This window comes from Cynoglossus semilaevis, chromosome 9 (genome assembly GCF_000523025.1).
Source record: "Cynoglossus semilaevis isolate Cse_v1.0 chromosome 9, Cse_v1.0, whole genome shotgun sequence".
In the NCBI taxonomy this organism is placed as follows: Eukaryota; Metazoa; Chordata; class Actinopteri; order Pleuronectiformes; family Cynoglossidae; genus Cynoglossus; species Cynoglossus semilaevis.
The window spans coordinates 12,463,728-12,483,394 of record NC_024315.1 but is presented as its reverse complement, the minus strand read 5'-3'; the positions used below and the strand labels follow the sequence as shown (position 1 = coordinate 12,483,394).

Here is a 19,667-nt window from a genome sequence, read left to right as displayed (position 1 = left end):
CATGCCTTACTATAGCCTTACCATCTACCATCATTTAATTAATTTTTCAGTCAAAACACTAAGTGTTATTCCAGTCTCTGCTACATTACTTGCTGAGATCACCACAAAATCCCACATTCATCACCTTAATCTGGGTTTTGAAGCAAGTACAGAGGAAGGAGAAGAAAGACAACACACCTGGAAGTTGAACCCAGCAGCAGGTCTCACAGGCACACTTCAGAGAGAGCGATGGAAGAGGAGTGTTTCACAACAATGTGCACCCACAGGTCAGGGAAAATGTAGCTTTGCTCCCGTTTCTAGGAGAGAAATGAGAAACATAGACACCTATGACAACATATATGAATGTTTTATAAATACATGATATGTGAAATGTTCTAAAAGGCAATATTTGACTGGAGTTTTTCAATACTCTCAGTTTAACAAAATATATTATTTTAATCATCTCAGCTATCGTTTGGTCATTTTCTCCTAGCAAAGATCCATCGAATACTTAAACAACAATTTCTCAAACTTGTCAAAAACAGGCAAAACTGTTTAACCCCCAAAAAATATTTTATATGTATATTTCAAAATATCACCAAAAACAGATTAGACTATAGTCTCACTATCATGAAAAAATATAATGAAAAATAGCAGTATCAGTAATGATAATCAATAATGTCATTTATGCAGTTTGACAGGAGAAATTTCAATTTTAACATGGAAGGAAAAACAAATACCTTACCTGGTACACATCTTGAAAGCACTGGCATCGTACAAAATACAGTGATCCCAGAAGTTGTGTTCCAACACCCTCCACGAAAAGGTAAAATTGCGAAGTAGAGGCGAGATCGTATTATTTACCTAGATGTTTACCGTTTACAAACCTCCCCCACACTGTCATCAACCCTCCCTTGACTCTATTATCCTTTTCCACATAATTATATGCACAGTAGAGTTGCATAATGTAAATATAAGACATACGTAAATCTTAAATGCATATTGTGGGCTGCGGCGAAGGTTAGCGGTTAGCGGTTAGCTGCGGGAGAGTATGGGAGTGGCGACGCAGGTGAGCGCAATTGAAGTAATCAAGCCTAGTGACTGACAGTATATGAAAGCCGGCCACAGCGCAGGAGCGGACATATTGTGTTAGAGAAATAAAGGCTGTTAACTTTCATCTGTGTCTACGTCTTCGTTTGGGCATAGTAACAGAAGCCTGAGAAGATGATCAGAGGGCGTTAAATTAGGGTCAACTTTACCCAAACACATGAGCGCAGACTTATCAGCAACGCACCATATAAGTGACAGACAGACAAAGGAATATGCTGAGATGCGTGAGTCAATCAGCGTGAGGAACAGAACAGCATGCTCAATGCTGTTCATCTCTTGGTGAACAAATCTACCAGCGACGTCTTTTAGTATATTTTTTGCTATATTTTTACCGTTTAATTTTTTTAAGGTTAGAAAACGTTTTTATCACGGAAATATTGGAAATTTAAAAAAATATCTACTTTAAAATACCGCGATATAGCGGTAGAAACTCGCGAGATGGGAATATAACAAATCTAAAAAGAAATCCGCGATGTACTGAGTGACGAAAGGAAAGAAATAAACATGAAATAAACACAACGGCGGAGGATGAAAACTTGAGTCATGGACACTTTATTTTCCCTCTATTTTTTTTCATTATTATTAAACATATACATTTAATTTTTCAGGCACTTCAAAACATCCATTGGAGGGTTTTTCCTAGTATAATTTTGTTTGAATCTGTTAAAATAACAACATAACGTACATTCAGACAAATCTGGACGCACTGCAGTAATGAGAATGTTGTCATAAAATTTAAATAAAACTTATTATTAGCGTTATTATTATGATTTGTTACTTTACTAAAAGCCGCCTGACTCTCAGCACTTTTTCTGTGGCTGGTCTTAGCAATTTTTTTTTTGTTTTGGTCATCTAATATTCAGAACTCAGGTTGCGTTGGGATCAGGGAAAGGTTTGAGTCGATGTCCGTGAGTTCATACAGGGAAATCTACACAGTATACTGACTAAGGTCCAGGATTTATCTTTTAAATGTAGTTATTTTCAACTAAACATTGGCAGGGTTAGATACTCTTTCAAGAACAAACACTGTAACATAATGAATTGTTTGGGAATAGAAACATTTAAAATGTAAATGTTAATCCAACCAAGGAAGAGAATGTACAAAAAACTGTATGGGAATTAAATATTAATGTTTTGGGAACGTTTGGTTAAAACAAGACGTTTAGGCACGAGGAGTCAGCTCTAGTGGCCACGGTGTGTCAGTAGACTGAGTCATCTATAGGGGTCAGCATGACCCCTATAGATGACTTTGGTGACAAGAACTGTTGCTTTATGAATGGTGACATTTAAGTGACAGTGTCTGTGGTGACTGTTTGTGATTGAATTTCACAGTTCTACCGTGCAGTAGTGACCACGCAGGTGCAAAACAAACAAACAAACAAAAAAAAATCTATAAAGCTGCAGTTTGTCCCTTTATTTTACTGTTACTGCATCCTTGGAATATCAATGTGTACAAGCTTTAACGTAGAAAATATTAGGCCGCTCTCTCTGACATTCTATGCTATTAATTAAACCCAGCCTGACCTGCTTTAAATTAAAATTCTAAATGTTTATTTCTTTTCTTTCAAACATTTTCAACCCAACGTCGGACTAATGTGCCTGGGCTTTTGTGCTGTGCGTTTTTGCTGAGCAGAACTAATTAACTCCTGCCGCAGTGGAATATTATATATATATATTATCAAACACAGGAAGTGAATCAGTCACAGCCATGAAGAAATAAAGGTTAAGATAATCAGTGAGAAAAAACAAAACAAAACAGTTTTATACAATTTTTAGAAAATAGTGGGAAAAAAAATTCTGATTGAAGTGCATGGCTCTTAGATAATATCTTAAATCAGAGTGATGATGTGAAGTGCGCTTAACATATCCCTACAAATGCAATGTTACATAAACATCATTCAAATGAGAATTTTTTTTTTACAAAAGGCATTTCCATATGTGTCTACAAATCTCATCAGAAATTTCATTTTGTATTAGATCACAGGTTTTATATGAATATATGAAGTATATAAATATAGTGAGATAATAAAAATATTACCATAATCAGTACACAGGCCTGACATCTTCACTGACATATTCCATGGCAATTGGCTGGTAATGTGTAATGTATTTAACATGAATCTCAAATGTGGTGATAAAACGGTTCATCAACCGTCGAATAGTCCACTAACCATTTTTGAAGACTGTGTGTTTCATTGGCATACACAGCCACAATCTGATCGCACAAACGCAGCAGGTGGACCAGTGTCTGTGTTAAAGGTCATTTTTAACATTTTCTCTGGAGGAGCTCGGGGATTAAAGTAGGGAATTTCTAATCAATGAAGGACAACAGGGCACAACAACAACATTCACGGTCACTGCTGTGGAAAACAGGAGGAGATTGTGTGTGTGTGGGAGTGTGTTTTATTCTCACACGTCTTCACTGGTGCACTAATGAAGCCAGAGTGTGTTCTCACTCCAGGTCCTTTCTCTCAGGCCTCTCCTCAGTCGTCTCCTCCTTCCAGCTGAGCTCCATCGCTTCTTCTTCTTCTTGTATTTTTCCATATCATTGATAATCGTCCAGTTCGGGGAGTGCAGCCGTGGAATATCAGAGAGGATCCTACCGTGCCACTGCAGCTGCTCGGGGCTGCACAGCAACTGGAGCAGAAAATGAGACTTATCACTTTGTCATAATCAGAGCTGGATTCCTGTTTCCCGTCTCCCCGTGTCCCCTCTGTGTCTCTCTGCACACATTCTCCTCCTCTCCCCTCTACGCCTGTGCCAAAGAGTGTAATGTTTTGGTTATTTTTCATTTAAATCATTGCGTTTGAGTGCAAATATGAGCACGCAAAAAAAAAAAAGAAATTGAAATCATCTCCTGACAAAGAGCTCTCCACACTGAAACATCCATTTGCACTGCATAGCTATTAAAGTGCTTCCTCTGGGGGGTGAAGAGTGCCGCGTACAAGAACTCAACATTAAGAGGATTTACAAACAAAGAGATAAACCCCTCCCTACAAATGTACCAATTAGCTCGATTTGTTATGTATATAAACAATTCGGAGTCTATTTTTCCGCCGTTCTACTTCAGCCACTTTTGGTCTTGCTCTGTCTGAGAACAAAAAAACAAGTGAAGACTTAGCTGAATTCTTTTGGGAGCAGCTTTTCCTGGGCCACTCATCCAAACTGGATCAGCGCTGGAGGATGTGGATTTGTCCGTCGTCTGCTCAGGTGTCTGGCTGGATTTTTTACGCCCTCGTCACCACGAGCAGGTGCAGCCTGGAGCGCGCACCAAAAGAATGACCTTTTAAAGAAAACACAGCTAAGATTTCAGTGAATGTCTTACTGTATGCTTACTGGGAAAACAGTATGATGTGTGGAGTGGTGTTTCTCAAACCTCTCTAAAACTAAAACCGTCTTGACCCAGTTTGCATTAAAAATCAATCTATCCATACAAAAATAACTCTCTCTCTCTCTATCTTGCTATTATGGAAAAAATGAAAGTGAATTATTTGTCATTGTGACACAGCACACGACGAAATTTCACCTCTGCTTTTAACCCATCACCAAAGTGAGCAGGGGTGGCAGCTTAGCACCCAAGCAGAGGCGAGATAGTTATTATATTATTGATGTATATATTTACCCTTTACGAACCTCCCCCACACTGTTATCAACCCTCCCTAGACTGTATTACCCTTTCCCACACAATTATATGGACGGTAGAGTTGTATAATGGCGACACAGAGCGAAGTGAACGAGAGAGTGGTCGGGAGATGCTGAGAGATGCTACGATGCATGAGCCAATCAGCGTGAGCAACAGAAGAGCATGTTCAATTAGCCAATAATACACCATGTATGCATTGTATTAGCCAATAGTATGCTGTGTACGATCTCGTCTGGGTAAACAAAGCTGCCAGCGGTCGTTTGCAAATGCGCTTATCTCAATTTCAAATCCACATTTGTAAAGCAAAAAAGGAGCAAAAGAAGAACATAAAGCAGGTACACTGTACACCAAAAAGACCATGTTTTAACAATATAAATAGCAAGGACTTGAAAAAAAGGTCACAGCTCCTAGACATGATCTGTTTGAAGAACCTTCTATCATCACCTCATCTTCTACCACATCATCATATCAGCAGTCACCAGGCCAGTTCACCAGTTCAGCTCAGAGCCACATACAGAGAACAAACAGCCATCACAGTCTAAACCACTTAACCTAATTGAAAGCAAACTCCACACAGAAAGACCGGGGGTTTCAGCCAGTGATCTTCTTAATTACTTCTCAGTAACCACTCTTCCACCATGGTGCCTTCTGGCCATGTACATGGAGGAAGCAAGGCATCGCAACGACAAATGACAGCAGCTGAGCTAACTTTAGCCAAAACAGATTTTGCAGAAACATTTACACAGGAACATTCTCCTACAACCAGAGGCCAACTCACAGCCGTCATTCATCTCAGTGTTATGTTTTGGTTTGAAAAGGTCACTGAACACATACAGAGGCATGGCTGTTAAATGACAATGGAAACGACTGCACTATGGTACTGTGTAGGCTGTACCGTATGTACATGAGAGTGCATTCACAGTATCAACCTACTGCAGCCAGAGACTAAGAGAGTTTTACACTGGATGCCCTTCCTAATGCAACCTAATGTTGGATTGGTGAACTTAGTTGATCTGAATTTAGAACCTTGTGGGGGTAAGGCAAGAGTCCTACAATTAGAACAGTCTGAACCACCTCCATTCAGGAAAACACAAACAAGAACATTTGGTTTTATATAAAATGACTTCCTGTGTGTCTGAGGTCTTTAGAAGCTGATACTACTTGATGATGCATCACACTTGTATTGATAATTTGAGCGTCTAAAGAAATGGTACCAGCCAAGTTGCATCTGATGAATATACATATATCAGTGGCGTACCATGCATTTCTCACCTTGGCCTTCTATCCTAGTGGCGTACCATGCATTTCTCACCTTGTCCTTCAGTGGTGCCCTGCCTGAATTAATCCTAAATAAATCCCGAATAGACCACTACAGTATGGAATCAAACCCACAACCCTTCAGGTGTAAGGCCATTGCATTACTTACTGTACTGATCTGCACCGGCACAAGTAATAGACAACAAGTCCTTGTATCAGTGTGCGTCTGTGTGTGTTTACATGGTCAGACCTTGGCCACAACACAGGCATTGATCAAAGTGATGAAAACAGCCAATAAAAACAGCCGGACCATTAACTTCGGGTTCTGCCTGTGAACAGCCAAAAAGCCGGAGTGTTTTCGACGTGAACGAAGCATCAAAGTTCAACGGCTTTGTGTCTGGATGGTTGTGCGCCAGTGTGTAGGCGCGGAACCATTCATCCCGTTCTTCCTCCAGCTGCTGTCAGCTCAAACTTAATTAGGAGAGAGAGAGAGTCCATCTCCGCTGCCGTGCTGCCCCGAGTTGTTTACGAGTCGAGCCACCGCTTGTTTCTCTGCCTGAATAAATGACACAAAGCAAATGAATGTGAGCTCTCTGTTCCCCGTCAGACGCCAGGGCTGTTGGCCGCTCGCACGGACATCAATCACCCGCAATCCTCACCCGCAAGCAGGGCATGCTTTCTGCCCGGTGACATGTTTTATTTTATGTTATTGACATAAAACTTTAAAAGCTGCTCGGGTTTGATGTTAATCATACAGGGCCAATACTCTATCTCCTTTACAGCCCTATTAACTGATGAGAGCCATTAATCAGAGGGTTCGTAACGTTTGGATTTTCAACAGTGCATGAAAAATTCTGTAAGATCGATATCACATCAACTCTTCTACTCAGGCTAAACAGCAGGTAATTGAATAACCTGCGCTCCAGTCAGTCAAGTCACGTCAAAGTTTTAAAATTAGTATTAAAATCCTTATATAAAAGGGAGAAACATTGAGGGATGTATATAGAGTTACACCGCGCTCGTCTTAACAACACAAAGTGAGGCAGAATAAGTCACTGAAGACAGCACTTATCTTCACTAATCAGTAGAAATCTCTTTCAAGCAAAAGATGAATAGAAATTATGAGCTTGAAAATAAACACTTGACCAAATTTAGTCTCATGGCTTCAAGACTGAAACACTTAAACTTACTAATTTCACATTCACACTGGGCCCTGTATACTCTTCTAATTTCAATTATATCTATCTTGTCTTTTTTTTTTTGGTATTTAAAAAATAAATGTAATAATTTCTGACACTTGAGTGTTCCTTTTTGAAATGGAACACCAACAATTTCCCACCGGAGATTTGACGTAAATATACTGGGCCTAATGCTTCTGCTACGCTCCGTGCATTATGGGCTGTAATCAGATTTGGTTCCAGGATGTGCTGCCTATCTGGTACCCATGGTCTTTCCCTGTATTACAGTAGTACACGCTGGTGACACCCATTTACTTTTAGCTTAAACCATTCCTTACAATTAGAACCTTGCTGACAACCTCACATGACTGACTGCAGTACTGCTGTATGATGTAACATATATTAGCATAGCATAACATATTGGAGTTCTGTCAAAGAGAGTGCATGACTGCAGCGGTTGGTTTTTCGTGATGGTGTGCACACACACACACACACTTCCTGCTATAAAACTGCTCATACTGGAAGATGACAGTAAAGTATTTATTGCAAGCTAATGTACTATCTGTCGTCAATAAGTCTTAGCTATCATGGAAGTTAGCTTACCACATTGTCCATGTAATTTGGTTAATTGTAGCACCTTACTTCTATCTTATTTTTTTATTTTTTATTTTTTTATTTTTTATTATTTATTTTTCTTATATAATCTCTATATAGAAGTTATCCTTATATAAACCTTTGTTTATTTTTAATTTTTTACCCGTTAGAGGGGACTTTAGGTAGAATGCGTTTGGAGAATTAAGGCAATGCAGAGGAAAGGTTTATACGATAGAACGCAATATCATTAGCTGTCATTAGCAGCATCATTTAATTTATGTTTCCACGTTGAGCTGTTTTCAGATTAGCATATGGCGTAGTGAAAAGAAAACTTACTAATTTAATTAGTAGTCGTCAGTTTGTTTACAGTTGTTTACAGTTCGGAGGATCCGGTATGTTTGTCCCTCCATCCTCTATCGGGCCAGCCCTCACCATCCCATCCCTCCCCCAGGCAGCGGAATCCATCAGCTCTTCACGTAAAAAAAAAGAGAGAGAGAGAGAGAGAGAGTGAGAGAGGGAGTGGGGTAGAGAGACAGGATGAGGTTTGTGGAGGGGGGCACCGGGCTGTAGCTGCTCCATTGTGTGAAGGCGGCGTTGCGCATTGGACGGAGCTTCCATAAGCGGCTCCTTCATCCTTCAGCACAAACTGGATATGCTCCTCTACGGTCCGGAGGTCCCGTTCGGCTGCTGATGTGATTCCTCCTGCTGCAGGATGCTGGGAGCATAAGAAATGATCTGATCACATCCAGAGAACATGAGGAGCATGAAGTTAACGGTCGCGGTGCTGTGGTTCTCCCTGGTTCTCCATGGAAGATGCGCTTCGGTCCATGAAGGTAAGACCTCCGGCAGCGGCGTCCTGGTGGTGGTTGTTTTCTCCAGCTGCGCTCGTAATTTTAACCTCACCTAGAGACAGGAGGGCAGGAGGGCAGTGTGAATAAACAGCAGGTGAAAGGAGATCAGTGATGATTTATTATTAAGGACAGGGGGCAGCGCACAGCGCCCTCCAGGGAACTGACAAGAAGCTTTGTTATAAACAAGCATCGAGAGGGAATTAAGCAGTGGCGGTCCTAGCCTATTGAACGCGCTGGGACAAATAGGCCCCGCCCCAAGACCCTCACCATTCCTTTCTTCTTACCTGAGGAAAAAAAAAGTTTTTTGGTCACATGGAGTTCTAGAACAAATTTGAAAAAAAAAGAAGAAGAGAAATCTATGTTTAAAACAAACAAAAAACAAAACAAAAAGCTACGGCTACATTTTCATCAGAGAATATAATTTTCTTTGTAGATTCTACAAATCGTTTTTTAATTCTGTTACTCTGGATACTTTTTTGTTGCTTTGTCCAAGGACTGAAAAAAAAACCAAGTAGTGTTAAATCGTAGCCTGTTGCAAAGCTTCAAAAATGAATAAACTGTATCTGTTGTATGCACTCTCATTTTAAAAGGTCGGAAAAAATGAATGAGGTAATTAATTTGTGGAGCTAAATCTGACTTTTATGCATTTTAATGTATTGATACAGATACACTCAATGAGGTTTCAAAAGAAACTCTACAATCCACTGTCAACGATAAAAAATTGTATGTAGGTCATGCATATTTTGGAAGGATTTAAATTATACTTTTGTATTAGATTCCTGACATTTTTTAAAAGGGAATAAATCCATCATTTCGATCAGTCATAAATAAAAAACAAGTGGGAAACACAGGCATCTACCTGCTGTTATTAGTCTTTCTGTTTCAGCAACATATGGAAAAAAGTGATTTTGTTATCCTTAGGAATGTTGAATAATCATGATTAATCAGGAATAATTCTGACATTCTTTATCATGATTCATTGTGATTCATCCTAGGCCACCATGTGATTAATCTGATTACACATTTTAATCAATTTACAGCTCTATTTATACTAAATTAAAAAAAAAAAGACAAACTCTAAAAGTGATGAATAATCTGTTAATAGCTAAAAGTAATAGTTACTATTAGATGGATGGATGGTAGGACTAGTCGATGGATCTCAGAAGATAATAGCGTCCCCTTCACCTTCTCCTACAGTCTTTGATACTCAGCAGTAGAAGACCCTGTGTCATTCCCCTAAGAAATAATAGTTTTTCTTTTTGCTGTTGCCCTTGGCGGCCGCCTGTGACGGTCATCACAGGAACCTCTCTGGTGAAACACAGGAAATGGCATTTAATTTAAAACAAGGGTAATGAGTGGGAAATGACTCCCCTCACATCATATAGAGGTGAAGCTGTTGTGACAAAGACACTGCGATTAGAGTGATAAAGTATATATGACTTCACTGTTAGGTTGCTGCACTATAGAAAAGCAGGCTCAGATCCAGTGGACTCTAAGCTGGTGGCATCTTCCTGCAAAGCATTTCCAGCAGCAGTCTAATCTGGAGGTGAGTCAGTTTTTGGCAGCACATGCTGTAAAATTCATAATGTGTGAAAGAAATATGAAGGGGAAGAAGATGAGCAGTGGAAACAGAGAAAGGAAGAGAGTTACTGGAAAGCTGACAAGTTCACAAAAATCACTCCACCCACAGCAGACAGCAGTGTCCTGGGGGCCATTTTTGGCGCTTGGAAAGATCTTATGTGGCCCATACTTCTTTCTTCTTCAGTGTGATTGGGGTAGAGTTATTCTGGCAAGAAATAATTGGTTTCCTTTTTGGCTAACCTTTTTATGAGTTCATAAAGTTAATTGGTTTCCTTTTTGGCTAACCTTTGTCTAACCTTTTTATGAGTTCATAAAGGTTTTTTTTGCTATGTTATTCTTCCTTGATACGTTGGCTACTGTATATTTATTTTTATTATATATATATATAAATCACAATTTGATTTATCTACGGGCCTGTCAAACAATTAAACCTTTTGTCTGATTAATCGCAGCATAGATGTAGGTTAATGACAATTAACTTTGATGGAATTATTGATATGGAAAAATGTCGAGAACAACAAGGTAAACTTTCACTCAGAATTTAGCAACTAACGGTTGTTTACTACGCATTTAGTCGGAGGCTCACCTCAAGAGTTTCTGTCGAAACCGTTGTATAATAATAATTACTGTATTTTACGGACTATAAGTTGCTCCGGAGTATAAGTTGCACTGGCCAAAAACTGCATAATGAAGAAGAAAAAAAACATATGTAAGTCACTCCGAGGTATAAGTTGCACCAGTGCCCTCTAGTGGCTGTCAGTGTGAAAATAACAAACATGAAATTATATATTTTAATATATAAGTTGCAAACCCAGCCAAAGGTTGGAAAAAGTACAGTCCGAAAAATACAGTATTCATCAATCCATCCATCCATTTGTCCATCCATCCATCCACAACTTCAGTAACCCACTCATCCATCTGTTCGTCCATCGATCCATCCATCTATCTATCACTTCATCCATCCATCCACCACTTCATTCTTCCTTACGTACTTCATTCATACATCCATCTATCTATCTATCTATCTATCTATCTATCGATCTATCTATCTATCTATCTATCTATCGATCTATCTATCTATCTATCTATCGATCTATCTATCTATCTATCTATCGATCTATCTATCTATCTATCTATCGATCTATCTATCTATCTATCTATCGATCTATCTATCTATCTATCTATCTATCCACCCACCACTTCATCAAGCCACTCATCCATCCGTTCGTTCATCCATCCATCCATCCATCGTTGTTCCAGTGTCAGCAGTCTCACCACTCAGGGCTTTTTGGGATGGGAATAATTATTGATTATATTAATAGTCAATAAACTCCTTGTGTGCGGCTATCTATCAACATACACATAATGGCCCATTGTCATATCCTCCCATAAGGCCCAGAATTCCTGGCAGTGTTTATGTCTGCAGTTACACAACACACAACATGAGGTCAGCGGTGGTCAGATGGGGTTTAGAGCCTCTGACATTAAGCAAACCAACGGATGTGTGTGTTCAGCCTAATGTGCACTCTCATACTGCACAATGCGTTTCTCAAGGCTATTTCATGACTGATGGAATTCGTCATTGCCAAGCCTCCTGTCTTGTTTATCGAACAGGAGCAGAGAATCTTCCTATGTCTGAGGAAAAACTAACAAAAAAAAAACCCCTCGACTTGGAATGAAATTTATGGAAAGTTGATTCGGCTTTTACAGCCATATGTTCAGACCCCTCTTGGTGGAACATCGTGCTGTGTCTTCAAAGTGAACAGATGGTTGCAGCAGTGCGGTGGTCGTACCACTGTGGTTCCCTGAGGGTGTTTCAGGTTATAAATAAGGTAGGAGGTTTGAACGCTGAGGTCACCCAGGTGTCAGTCATCAGCACACTTTGATCTCTGGTTTTACTGCATTCAACCAGCAGCTTGTATTGAACTGGGGACACTGGCTGTGTGATTGTCTCTGAAGGATGTCGCTAGACATCACAGGGTCCTCAATCTAGCCCATCCCCCCCAGGGATGATCAAAGTGATCGCTCCCTCATCGCTGCACACTAATGTGCACATATTGTACACACTGCACACACACACACAGGTTCTTTAATTTATACTCACCACTGGTCCATGACTTTGTCTGTCCTCTCTGGTCGATGAAGATCTTCAGGCTGAGCTGCTTCCTGTAAAGATAGAGGATGGAATTTAGCCAATACCAAATTGGCTAAAACAAGGCTTCTCTATCGACCTTAGATCCAAGATGAGTTAAAATTCGGAGTTGGTTGGTGGGCCACACACAGATGCCCCCCATCCTGCAAAAACGTGATCTTTCCAGTGGTTTTTTATGGCTGTTGCTTGTCTATAGTCATATTCTATGTGCTACATGAAAAAAAAAAAAAAAAAGGTTTAATGACGGCTGTGTTTATGCTCACCAAACACGCTTCCTAAGAGTTAACGCATGAAATCCACCACCTGCAGCTGGAGCTCTGAAAAAAATAAAAATAAATATAAAAAAATAAAACGGTAAGCTTGGATTTATTCCTGCACGCCGGCTCCTCATCCCGGGCATTGTTCATGTATGTGCCTTTCATTCCTCCTGCCCCAGCTGCTGGGTCACCGCACTCTCCCCGAGCCTCTGTGTTATTTGGCAAAGCTGCTCCGTTGTTGCTTTGATACGCAGCACCTGTCCACCTGGAGAGCTGTTTGTTCTCCACACAGTGAGATGAAGGAGTAGGCCGTGGGCTGGGATGGATTATTCTCGGTTGGTGCATTGATCCCACAAAACTGAAACGCTGAGGGAAAAACAACACACATTGCAGTTAGCTCGCAGGTAAATACAATTCAACCAAAAACCGGAGTGAATTCACCAGGTTACATTTACACCAGGTTAGACATGACCTGCAGCTAGCACGGCTGGAAATTGCCCAGGTGTGCTCAAATTGTGGAGAGTGACTCATAAGTGGGTTGTAAGGGCAAATTTGGCGGACCACAGATGGAAAAACAAAAAGTACCAGGACAACATAAACTACAAAACATTAAAAAGTATGAATGTTTTTTAACAACGTTTGAGACTATTTTACATTAAAATAATGATAAATAATACTGGTGTAATAAAAATATTTGTATTTACATAGTGCCTCAAAGGGTGCTCAAAGTAAAATGAATAAATCATGAAGAAAGTTACATTTAAACTATAAAAGTAGTGTTATAAAACAAAACAACTTTGTTTTAATTTGCATTTAACAGGAAACTGGACACTTTAATATTTACGTATCTCTCAGATTTCTACCTCAGTCTCTCTTCTTTGTACTTCTAAATATCATGGGTCTAAACCTGTGCTGATCACTAAGGACAATTATTCTACGAAAATAAGGTCTTTTACTCTCTTCAAACACTAGAATTGCTAAAATCGCTGATTGTACAAGGACAGAAATAGAGAAAAGGAGAGATTGCAAAAAAGGAAGGTTTGAACAGGAACAAACTCCACCTTCCAAAGCACTGGAGTTGCAGAATGAGAAACAGTTTAATTCTCATCTGAGCTAATTCACTTCGATGTGTCCTTGTTTATAGACCCAGATAATGAGGGTTCAATGAGGACCACCCCCCCGCCCCCTCGTGTGTCTTAAATAAACCTGCAGTAGCAGGTAGCACACGTGTGAAAAGTGAGGACAAAGTTAGCTCACTGCAGCATTTCATCTCGCCCCAGTTCCAGTCTCCTCCAGGGGGAGAAACCCCCTCCTCCTCCCTCGCCCCATGCTCCCCATCTCTCAGCCACTGTAGGGAATAGAAGTTGGTCTCTCTCACTCACTCTCTCCTTTATCTGCTCTCTACACTCTTGTGCCCCGACATCTTAAAATTGCAAACTCCTCATTTCTCACTTGTCAGCTTCTGTTACCAAAGAAGTACTGGAGCTGCCAGAAATCCAGCTCTAATTTGAACAAACGTTCCAACTGACTGAGTTCCTGTGTGATTCAATAAAATAATATTAATAAAAAAAAAGAAAAGAAAGAAAAAACAGCTCATTAAGCTGGGAGTCTTTGATAAACAGTGACAGAAGACGGTGTTTGGACTCTGCAGCTCAGGATGTGCTCACTGTTTGTCCTCAGAGCCACGACACGTGACTGTTTAACTTGAACTCAGAGAAAAAAGCAGCGACGTAGGGGATCTACTGACGAGCCCTGAAATCTCCCAGCTGTCAGTGCTCCACCAGGGGCTGCTGAAGCGAAAGCACAATTCATTCTGCGCACTACATGTCCTGCTCAGTGTCAGCGTCACTCTTTAACTGACTGTTATGTCTCGTGGCTGACTGCGCAGAGAGCTCTGTGCTCGGCTCCTCTGCCCTGGACATTTACGCTGTCTGTGGCGATCATGTCAGCACGATCATTTGTTTTTCGCTCTATTCGCTAGGCCATGACAGGCCGTCAGGCTAGGCAAGGCCGTGTTATCTACATGTGTGTGTACAGTCTGAGTGGTTTGATTCCTAGGAAAAGACTTTTGGATTTGTTACAAACAAATATCAAGAAAAAAAGATTAACAAAATATTTAAGAAATATTTTATGTTATTCATTGTCACCTGGGCTGGATTAGGCAGCTAATCTGAGCACAGAGGTGAAAAATCTAAAGATTTAATTCAGATTAAAAAATTGGTTTGTAACCGTATTCTGATATTCAAGTGAAGTTTTAGCTTTAGTAATGAACAGAAATGATTAAATTCTAGTCGTCAGTTGTGAAAAAAAATCCTTCTGCTCTTTCTTCCAGATGAAGAGGACTTTGTGTCACTGGCAGAAATGGAGGATTCCTTGTTGAGGAACCTTTTTAAAGGTTACCAGAAGTGGGTGCGGCCTGTGCAGCACTCCAACGACACCATCACAGTACGCTTCGGACTCAAGATCTCCCAGCTGGTCGATGTGGTAAGGCGTTTAAAAGCGTGGTTTAGAATGAAAAAAAAAGGGCTGAGAAAATGTGGTGATGCGAAATCTCTAAATTTGATTGGCTGAATGTCATAGACATTTTTGTTAGGGATGTCCGATTAAGATGTTAATGTTATGTTAATAAAAATAATATCGGTTTGTTGATTTGATCTGACATCCATATTTTTACTCCTGTCTCCCTTCGGCTAAATATTTGAATTTAGCTTCAGGTTTTTGACTTTTTAAGGAAATCTACTTTGCTGTATGATATCCACATCACATTAATTAGCCTTGATTAACATTCCAATAAAAAGTTGATATACACTGCACTGCATTTGTCCTTCACCTGTCATTGGAAAAGCAACTTAGTAAAGCCCTGCATTTTAAATATTCTCACCTCTAAAGGACAGGAGTGAAAACGGTGGCTCTGAGCTGAGATCAACCAAGTTACTTTAACAAAGAGAGGCACTGTGTTAGGATAAAAAGGCAGAGGTGAGGAGCAGAAGGAGGAGCTCAGGGAATTCAGACGCCTGAAACGGGAGGACGGTAAAAAGACATGAGGGGAAGAAAAGGTTAAAGAAGGTGATCCTTCAGAGCAGCAGAGGAAGTAATGAGGCCATCAGGCTGAGAGGCACCAGGACACATTTATAATTTACGCTAGGCTACACACACACACACACACTCCAACTACACCGAGGGTCATATTTTGCCAGCATCAGCATTAGTGGTTGTTCGCCACTTTTGTGAATAGCATTCAGGAGGGGGCCATCTTGTGGTATTTGGACAGAACTACTGCTGCATTTGCCAAATGGAAAAGTGCGAGAAGCTTGACTTTACTCCGTTTTCAATGCAAACATATTTAAAATATTATTAAATATTATTTAGCCATTTAGCTATCATATATTTTGTAAAATTAAGATTAACAAAACCTTTTTTTTGGAACCTTTTTGAACAACATTTTTAATGATGGACATTTGCCTGCAACCTTTTTGAACAACATTTTTAATGATGAATACAGGCAAATGTCCCTCGAGCTGCAGCTCAGGTTCATTGATGTTATCTTGGAAAATCCTTTTGAGTGCTACGGAGATTTCTAACCTCTGAGATTTATAAGATATTTTTTGTTGTGTTTTCAGGATGAAAAAAATCAGCTGATGACAACAAACGTCTGGCTTTGGCAGGTATGAATATGCACGATAAAAATTTTAAAACTGTGAATACCAGCTCTGTTAAGGCCACCGTTGTAGCAGAGTGCTGTACACTTTGTAAGGGAAATAAAATCATTATCATCATAAATGAATGGAATGACAATCCTCACTGTCCTCACTGTGAACTAGCAGGGCAGAGACAGTTCCTGTTTGCTGACTGGCGCTGTCCGTGGTGCTGACATTATATAGCTCTCTTATACAGCCCTGCTAAAATGCATCATTATGTCTTTACTTTCAGGAGTGGGTTGATGTGAAGCTAAAGTGGGATCCAGATGAGTATGGGGGCGTCACTTCCATCAGAGTGCCTTCAGAGACGATATGGCTGCCTGACATCGTACTCTACGAAAAGTGAGTTATGCAGCACTTATCAGCAATAACTCAAGGTCGGGGTTTGTAAATAATTTTTTTAGGTTTTCCCCCCTCCTTCCTTAGTGTTTTTTAACATATTTCCTGGAGTCTAATTTTAATTTTGGAATTTAACTGATAAGATTGAATTCTATTTAAAAAGTCTGGTGCATCATGGCGAGAAGAATCAGACCCATGTCCCAGAGTGTCCCACAGCCCAAATTACCCAAGTGGACAGACTTTTAAAATATAAATACTTTTTTGGCTGATATAACATTCTAAAAACACCTGTAAATTATCAGTTTTTCATTTCCCTAAAATAATTTTCTCCTGACTTTGTTCACAGCGCGGATGGACGTTTTGAGGGTTCTCTGATGACCAAAGCCATCGTGCGCTGGGATGGCACCATAACATGGACTCCGCCGGCCAGCTACAAGTCCTCCTGCACCATGGACGTCACCTTTTTCCCCTTTGATCGACAGAACTGCTCCATGAAGTTTGGCTCTTGGACTTATGATGGAAACATGGTTGACCTGGTGCTGGTGGACAACTACGTGGACCGAAAAGACTTCTTTGATAACGGGGAGTGGGAGATCCTAAATGCCACAGGAGTGAAGGGGAGCAGGAGGGATGGGGTCTACTGGTACCCATTTATCACCTACTCCTTCATCCTGAAGAGGCTGCCCTTGTTCTACACCCTCTTCCTCATCATCCCATGTCTGGGTCTGTCCTTTCTGACAGTGCTGGTGTTTTACTTACCTTCAGATGAAGGAGAGAAACTGTCTCTTTCTACATCCGTGCTCGTGTCCCTCACCGTCTTCCTCCTGGTCATAGAAGAAATCATTCCGTCATCCTCAAAGGTCTGTTGCCACAAAAAAGTTTTTTTTTTTTCAAAATATATTAAAAGTTCTGCTTCCCTCTGTGTCCAATTATCATAAATACAATCTTAATTACTGTTCACTCAAATTAACGCTGGTGATAACAGTCACTGTTCGTGAGACACCTGCAGCTTGTTAAAAACGTGTAACTCAATTAAGAGGTTACTGACATCTGTCTGATAAACGTTTCTGTTTAAAAACTTATTCAAAGGGAAGGTACTTCAGTACTTTCTTCAATGTGCTGCTTCTTACACATGAACATCCTTAGACTAAGCTAAATAAAAGCAAAAAAAGAGCTAGTTTTCTCTCCTTTATATTCAGAAAAAAAGGAAAATAAGCACAGAAATTGTGGAAGAAAGATCATTTAAAAGTAATTATATTTTAAAATTAAACTTGGTATTAAAATTGTACTTTTGCTACTAAAAACTAAAATACACAAAACACATGCAGTAACTGCAGAAATGTTAGCTAAAGAAATCAATGGGGAAACATAATCAGCAAGGAAATTATAACCATAATAAAGAAACAGCACAGAAAAAGCTGAGCTCCACAAGTGACTAGATCAGACTTTTCTTACCAATGAAGTGTAAATGCAAGAATATGATGCTAAAGACAAATATTTTCGATAATTTAGGTAGTACTTTATGGCAAATGTACAGTATATTGTATATTTAATTAACCTTTCTTCGTCTGCCCCAGGTCATCCCACTGATTGGTGAATACCTGCTGTTCATCATGATATTCGTCACGTTCTCCATCATCGTTACTGTCTTTGTCATCAATGTCCACCACCGCTCCTCTGCCACCTACCATCCAATGGCTCCGTGGGTGAAGAGCCTGTTCCTCCAGAGGCTGCCCAGACTGCTGTGTATGAGAGGGCACACCGACAGGTGAGACGGCCGGAGTCAAACCTTTAACAACATAATTACCTATAAATAACAAAAAGTCTGTCCTTTCCCCCTTTGCTTTCATGCAATGACGTAAATTAGATAAATCTTCATATTTGGTGAAATATAATTTTACAAAACCTTTTTCCTGAACATGAAGTGTTTCTGTGTCATTTTATTTTATCATTTTATGAAAATTCACCTAGCGGGCCAGATTTGGCCCGTGAGCCATATGTTTGACATCCTTGGTATACACACTACATACAAGTCAGAAAACACTACTATTTTACATTGTTTTAATTATCTGCAGATATCATTACCTGGACATGGAGACACACAGCCCTGAGGGGAAGTCCTGCAAAGCTGCAGGGAGGAAGGGTGGCCCTGGTCACTGTGGTAACCAGCAGAGGGCGCCCCTCAGTGGAAAGGAGGACGAGAACCAGGCCTGGCTGGCCATGCTGGAAAAAGCCACATATTCAGTTCGTTACATCAGCCGTCACATTAAAAAAGAGCACTTCATACGAGAGGTGAGCGAAAAAGACATAGGGTTTGAACATCTGAAATATCTCTACCGTCATTCAAATATTGAATTTAAATGAACTTTATGGAATTTATTCTGAATAATTTCTGCATTTCAGGTCGTACAAGACTGGAAGTTTGTGGCTCAGGTGTTGGACAGAATTTTCCTTTGGGCCTTCCTCACTGTGTCAATATTGGGAACTATCCTGATCTTCACCCCTGCTCTGAAGATGTACCTCAGCACACCTTAGTGAATACACGTACAGTACTCACAAAAACTCTTTGAAAACACCTCCTCTGCACTCTTCAGGTCGTCTCTACCTATTACTGTATTTACTGAATGAAACAATAATGCAATACATTTCCAGTATTTTTGACAAAAAAACAGTTCTGGGAATCACAGTGTCCTACATTTACATTGTATTGTATGCATGATCAGGAGAAACAAGGAGATACAGCAATAAGCAGGTTAAAGTGGTGTGTGTTGTTGGACGTCCGTGTTTTTGTATTCACTGTAACACTGTAACTGTTCGTAGAACAACGCGCACAATGGGTTGATTTGTGTCACACACGCACCTTGACTCCACTGTATTGTATGTTCTGTAACGAGGTTCTCAATAAAAGATGTGACGTCATAATCTTCTGTCTGTTTTCATTTTGGTTTGCTTGTGACAGCAGCAAACTAGCTCCTTTATGTTGCACTGTTGCCACCTACTGGATATGTTACACTGGTAACTTACTGTA

At 40.1% G+C, this 19,667-nt stretch overlaps 1 protein-coding gene and 2 long non-coding RNA genes across 9 annotated transcripts in view; 1 reads left to right on the top strand and 2 right to left on the bottom strand.

The window, feature by feature from the left end:
• Positions 1–4,119: 4,119 nt before the first annotated feature.
• LOC103383909 (uncharacterized) lies at positions 4,120–12,735 on the bottom strand. 3 transcript variants are annotated; one of them, XR_003050585.1, is made up of 6 exons: positions 12,609–12,735; positions 12,298–12,359; positions 9,735–9,920; positions 8,098–8,664; positions 6,045–6,545; positions 4,120–6,004 (listed from the first exon to the last, which is right to left on the bottom strand). It is a non-coding gene; the product is annotated as an uncharacterized LOC103383909 (long non-coding RNA). The 3 variants fall into 3 exon arrangements; XR_003050584.1 differs by lacking the exon at positions 9,735–9,920; XR_003050586.1 differs by lacking the exons at positions 12,298–12,359; positions 12,609–12,735 and adding an exon at positions 10,479–10,578 and having other exon boundaries at positions 9,735–10,433.
• On the top strand, positions 8,466–19,302 carry LOC103383908 (neuronal acetylcholine receptor subunit non-alpha-3-like). Its single transcript, XM_008317235.3, has 8 exons — positions 8,466–8,594; positions 14,935–15,086; positions 16,223–16,267; positions 16,533–16,642; positions 16,986–17,499; positions 18,217–18,407; positions 18,715–18,931; positions 19,043–19,302. The coding sequence occupies exons 1-8, from the start codon at positions 8,516–8,518 to the stop codon at positions 19,172–19,174; spliced, it is 1,440 nt and encodes a 479-aa protein (XP_008315457.1). The 5' UTR covers positions 8,466–8,515; the 3' UTR covers positions 19,175–19,302.
• The window catches only part of LOC103383905 (uncharacterized), a 40,740-nt gene continuing 33,832 nt past the window's right edge, over positions 12,760–19,667 (bottom strand). For 4 of the 5 annotated variants that reach the window (XR_003050581.1, XR_003050583.1, XR_522043.3 and 1 more), the window contains exons 13-16: positions 18,725–18,862; positions 18,241–18,381; positions 17,399–17,463; positions 12,760–12,968 (exon numbers count right to left, since the gene is read on the bottom strand). This is a non-coding gene — a long non-coding RNA (uncharacterized LOC103383905). Of the gene's footprint in view, positions 12,969–17,398; positions 17,464–18,197; positions 18,382–18,724; positions 18,863–19,667 lie in introns of all 5 variants that reach the window. The other variant, XR_003050582.1, reaches the window with a different exon arrangement.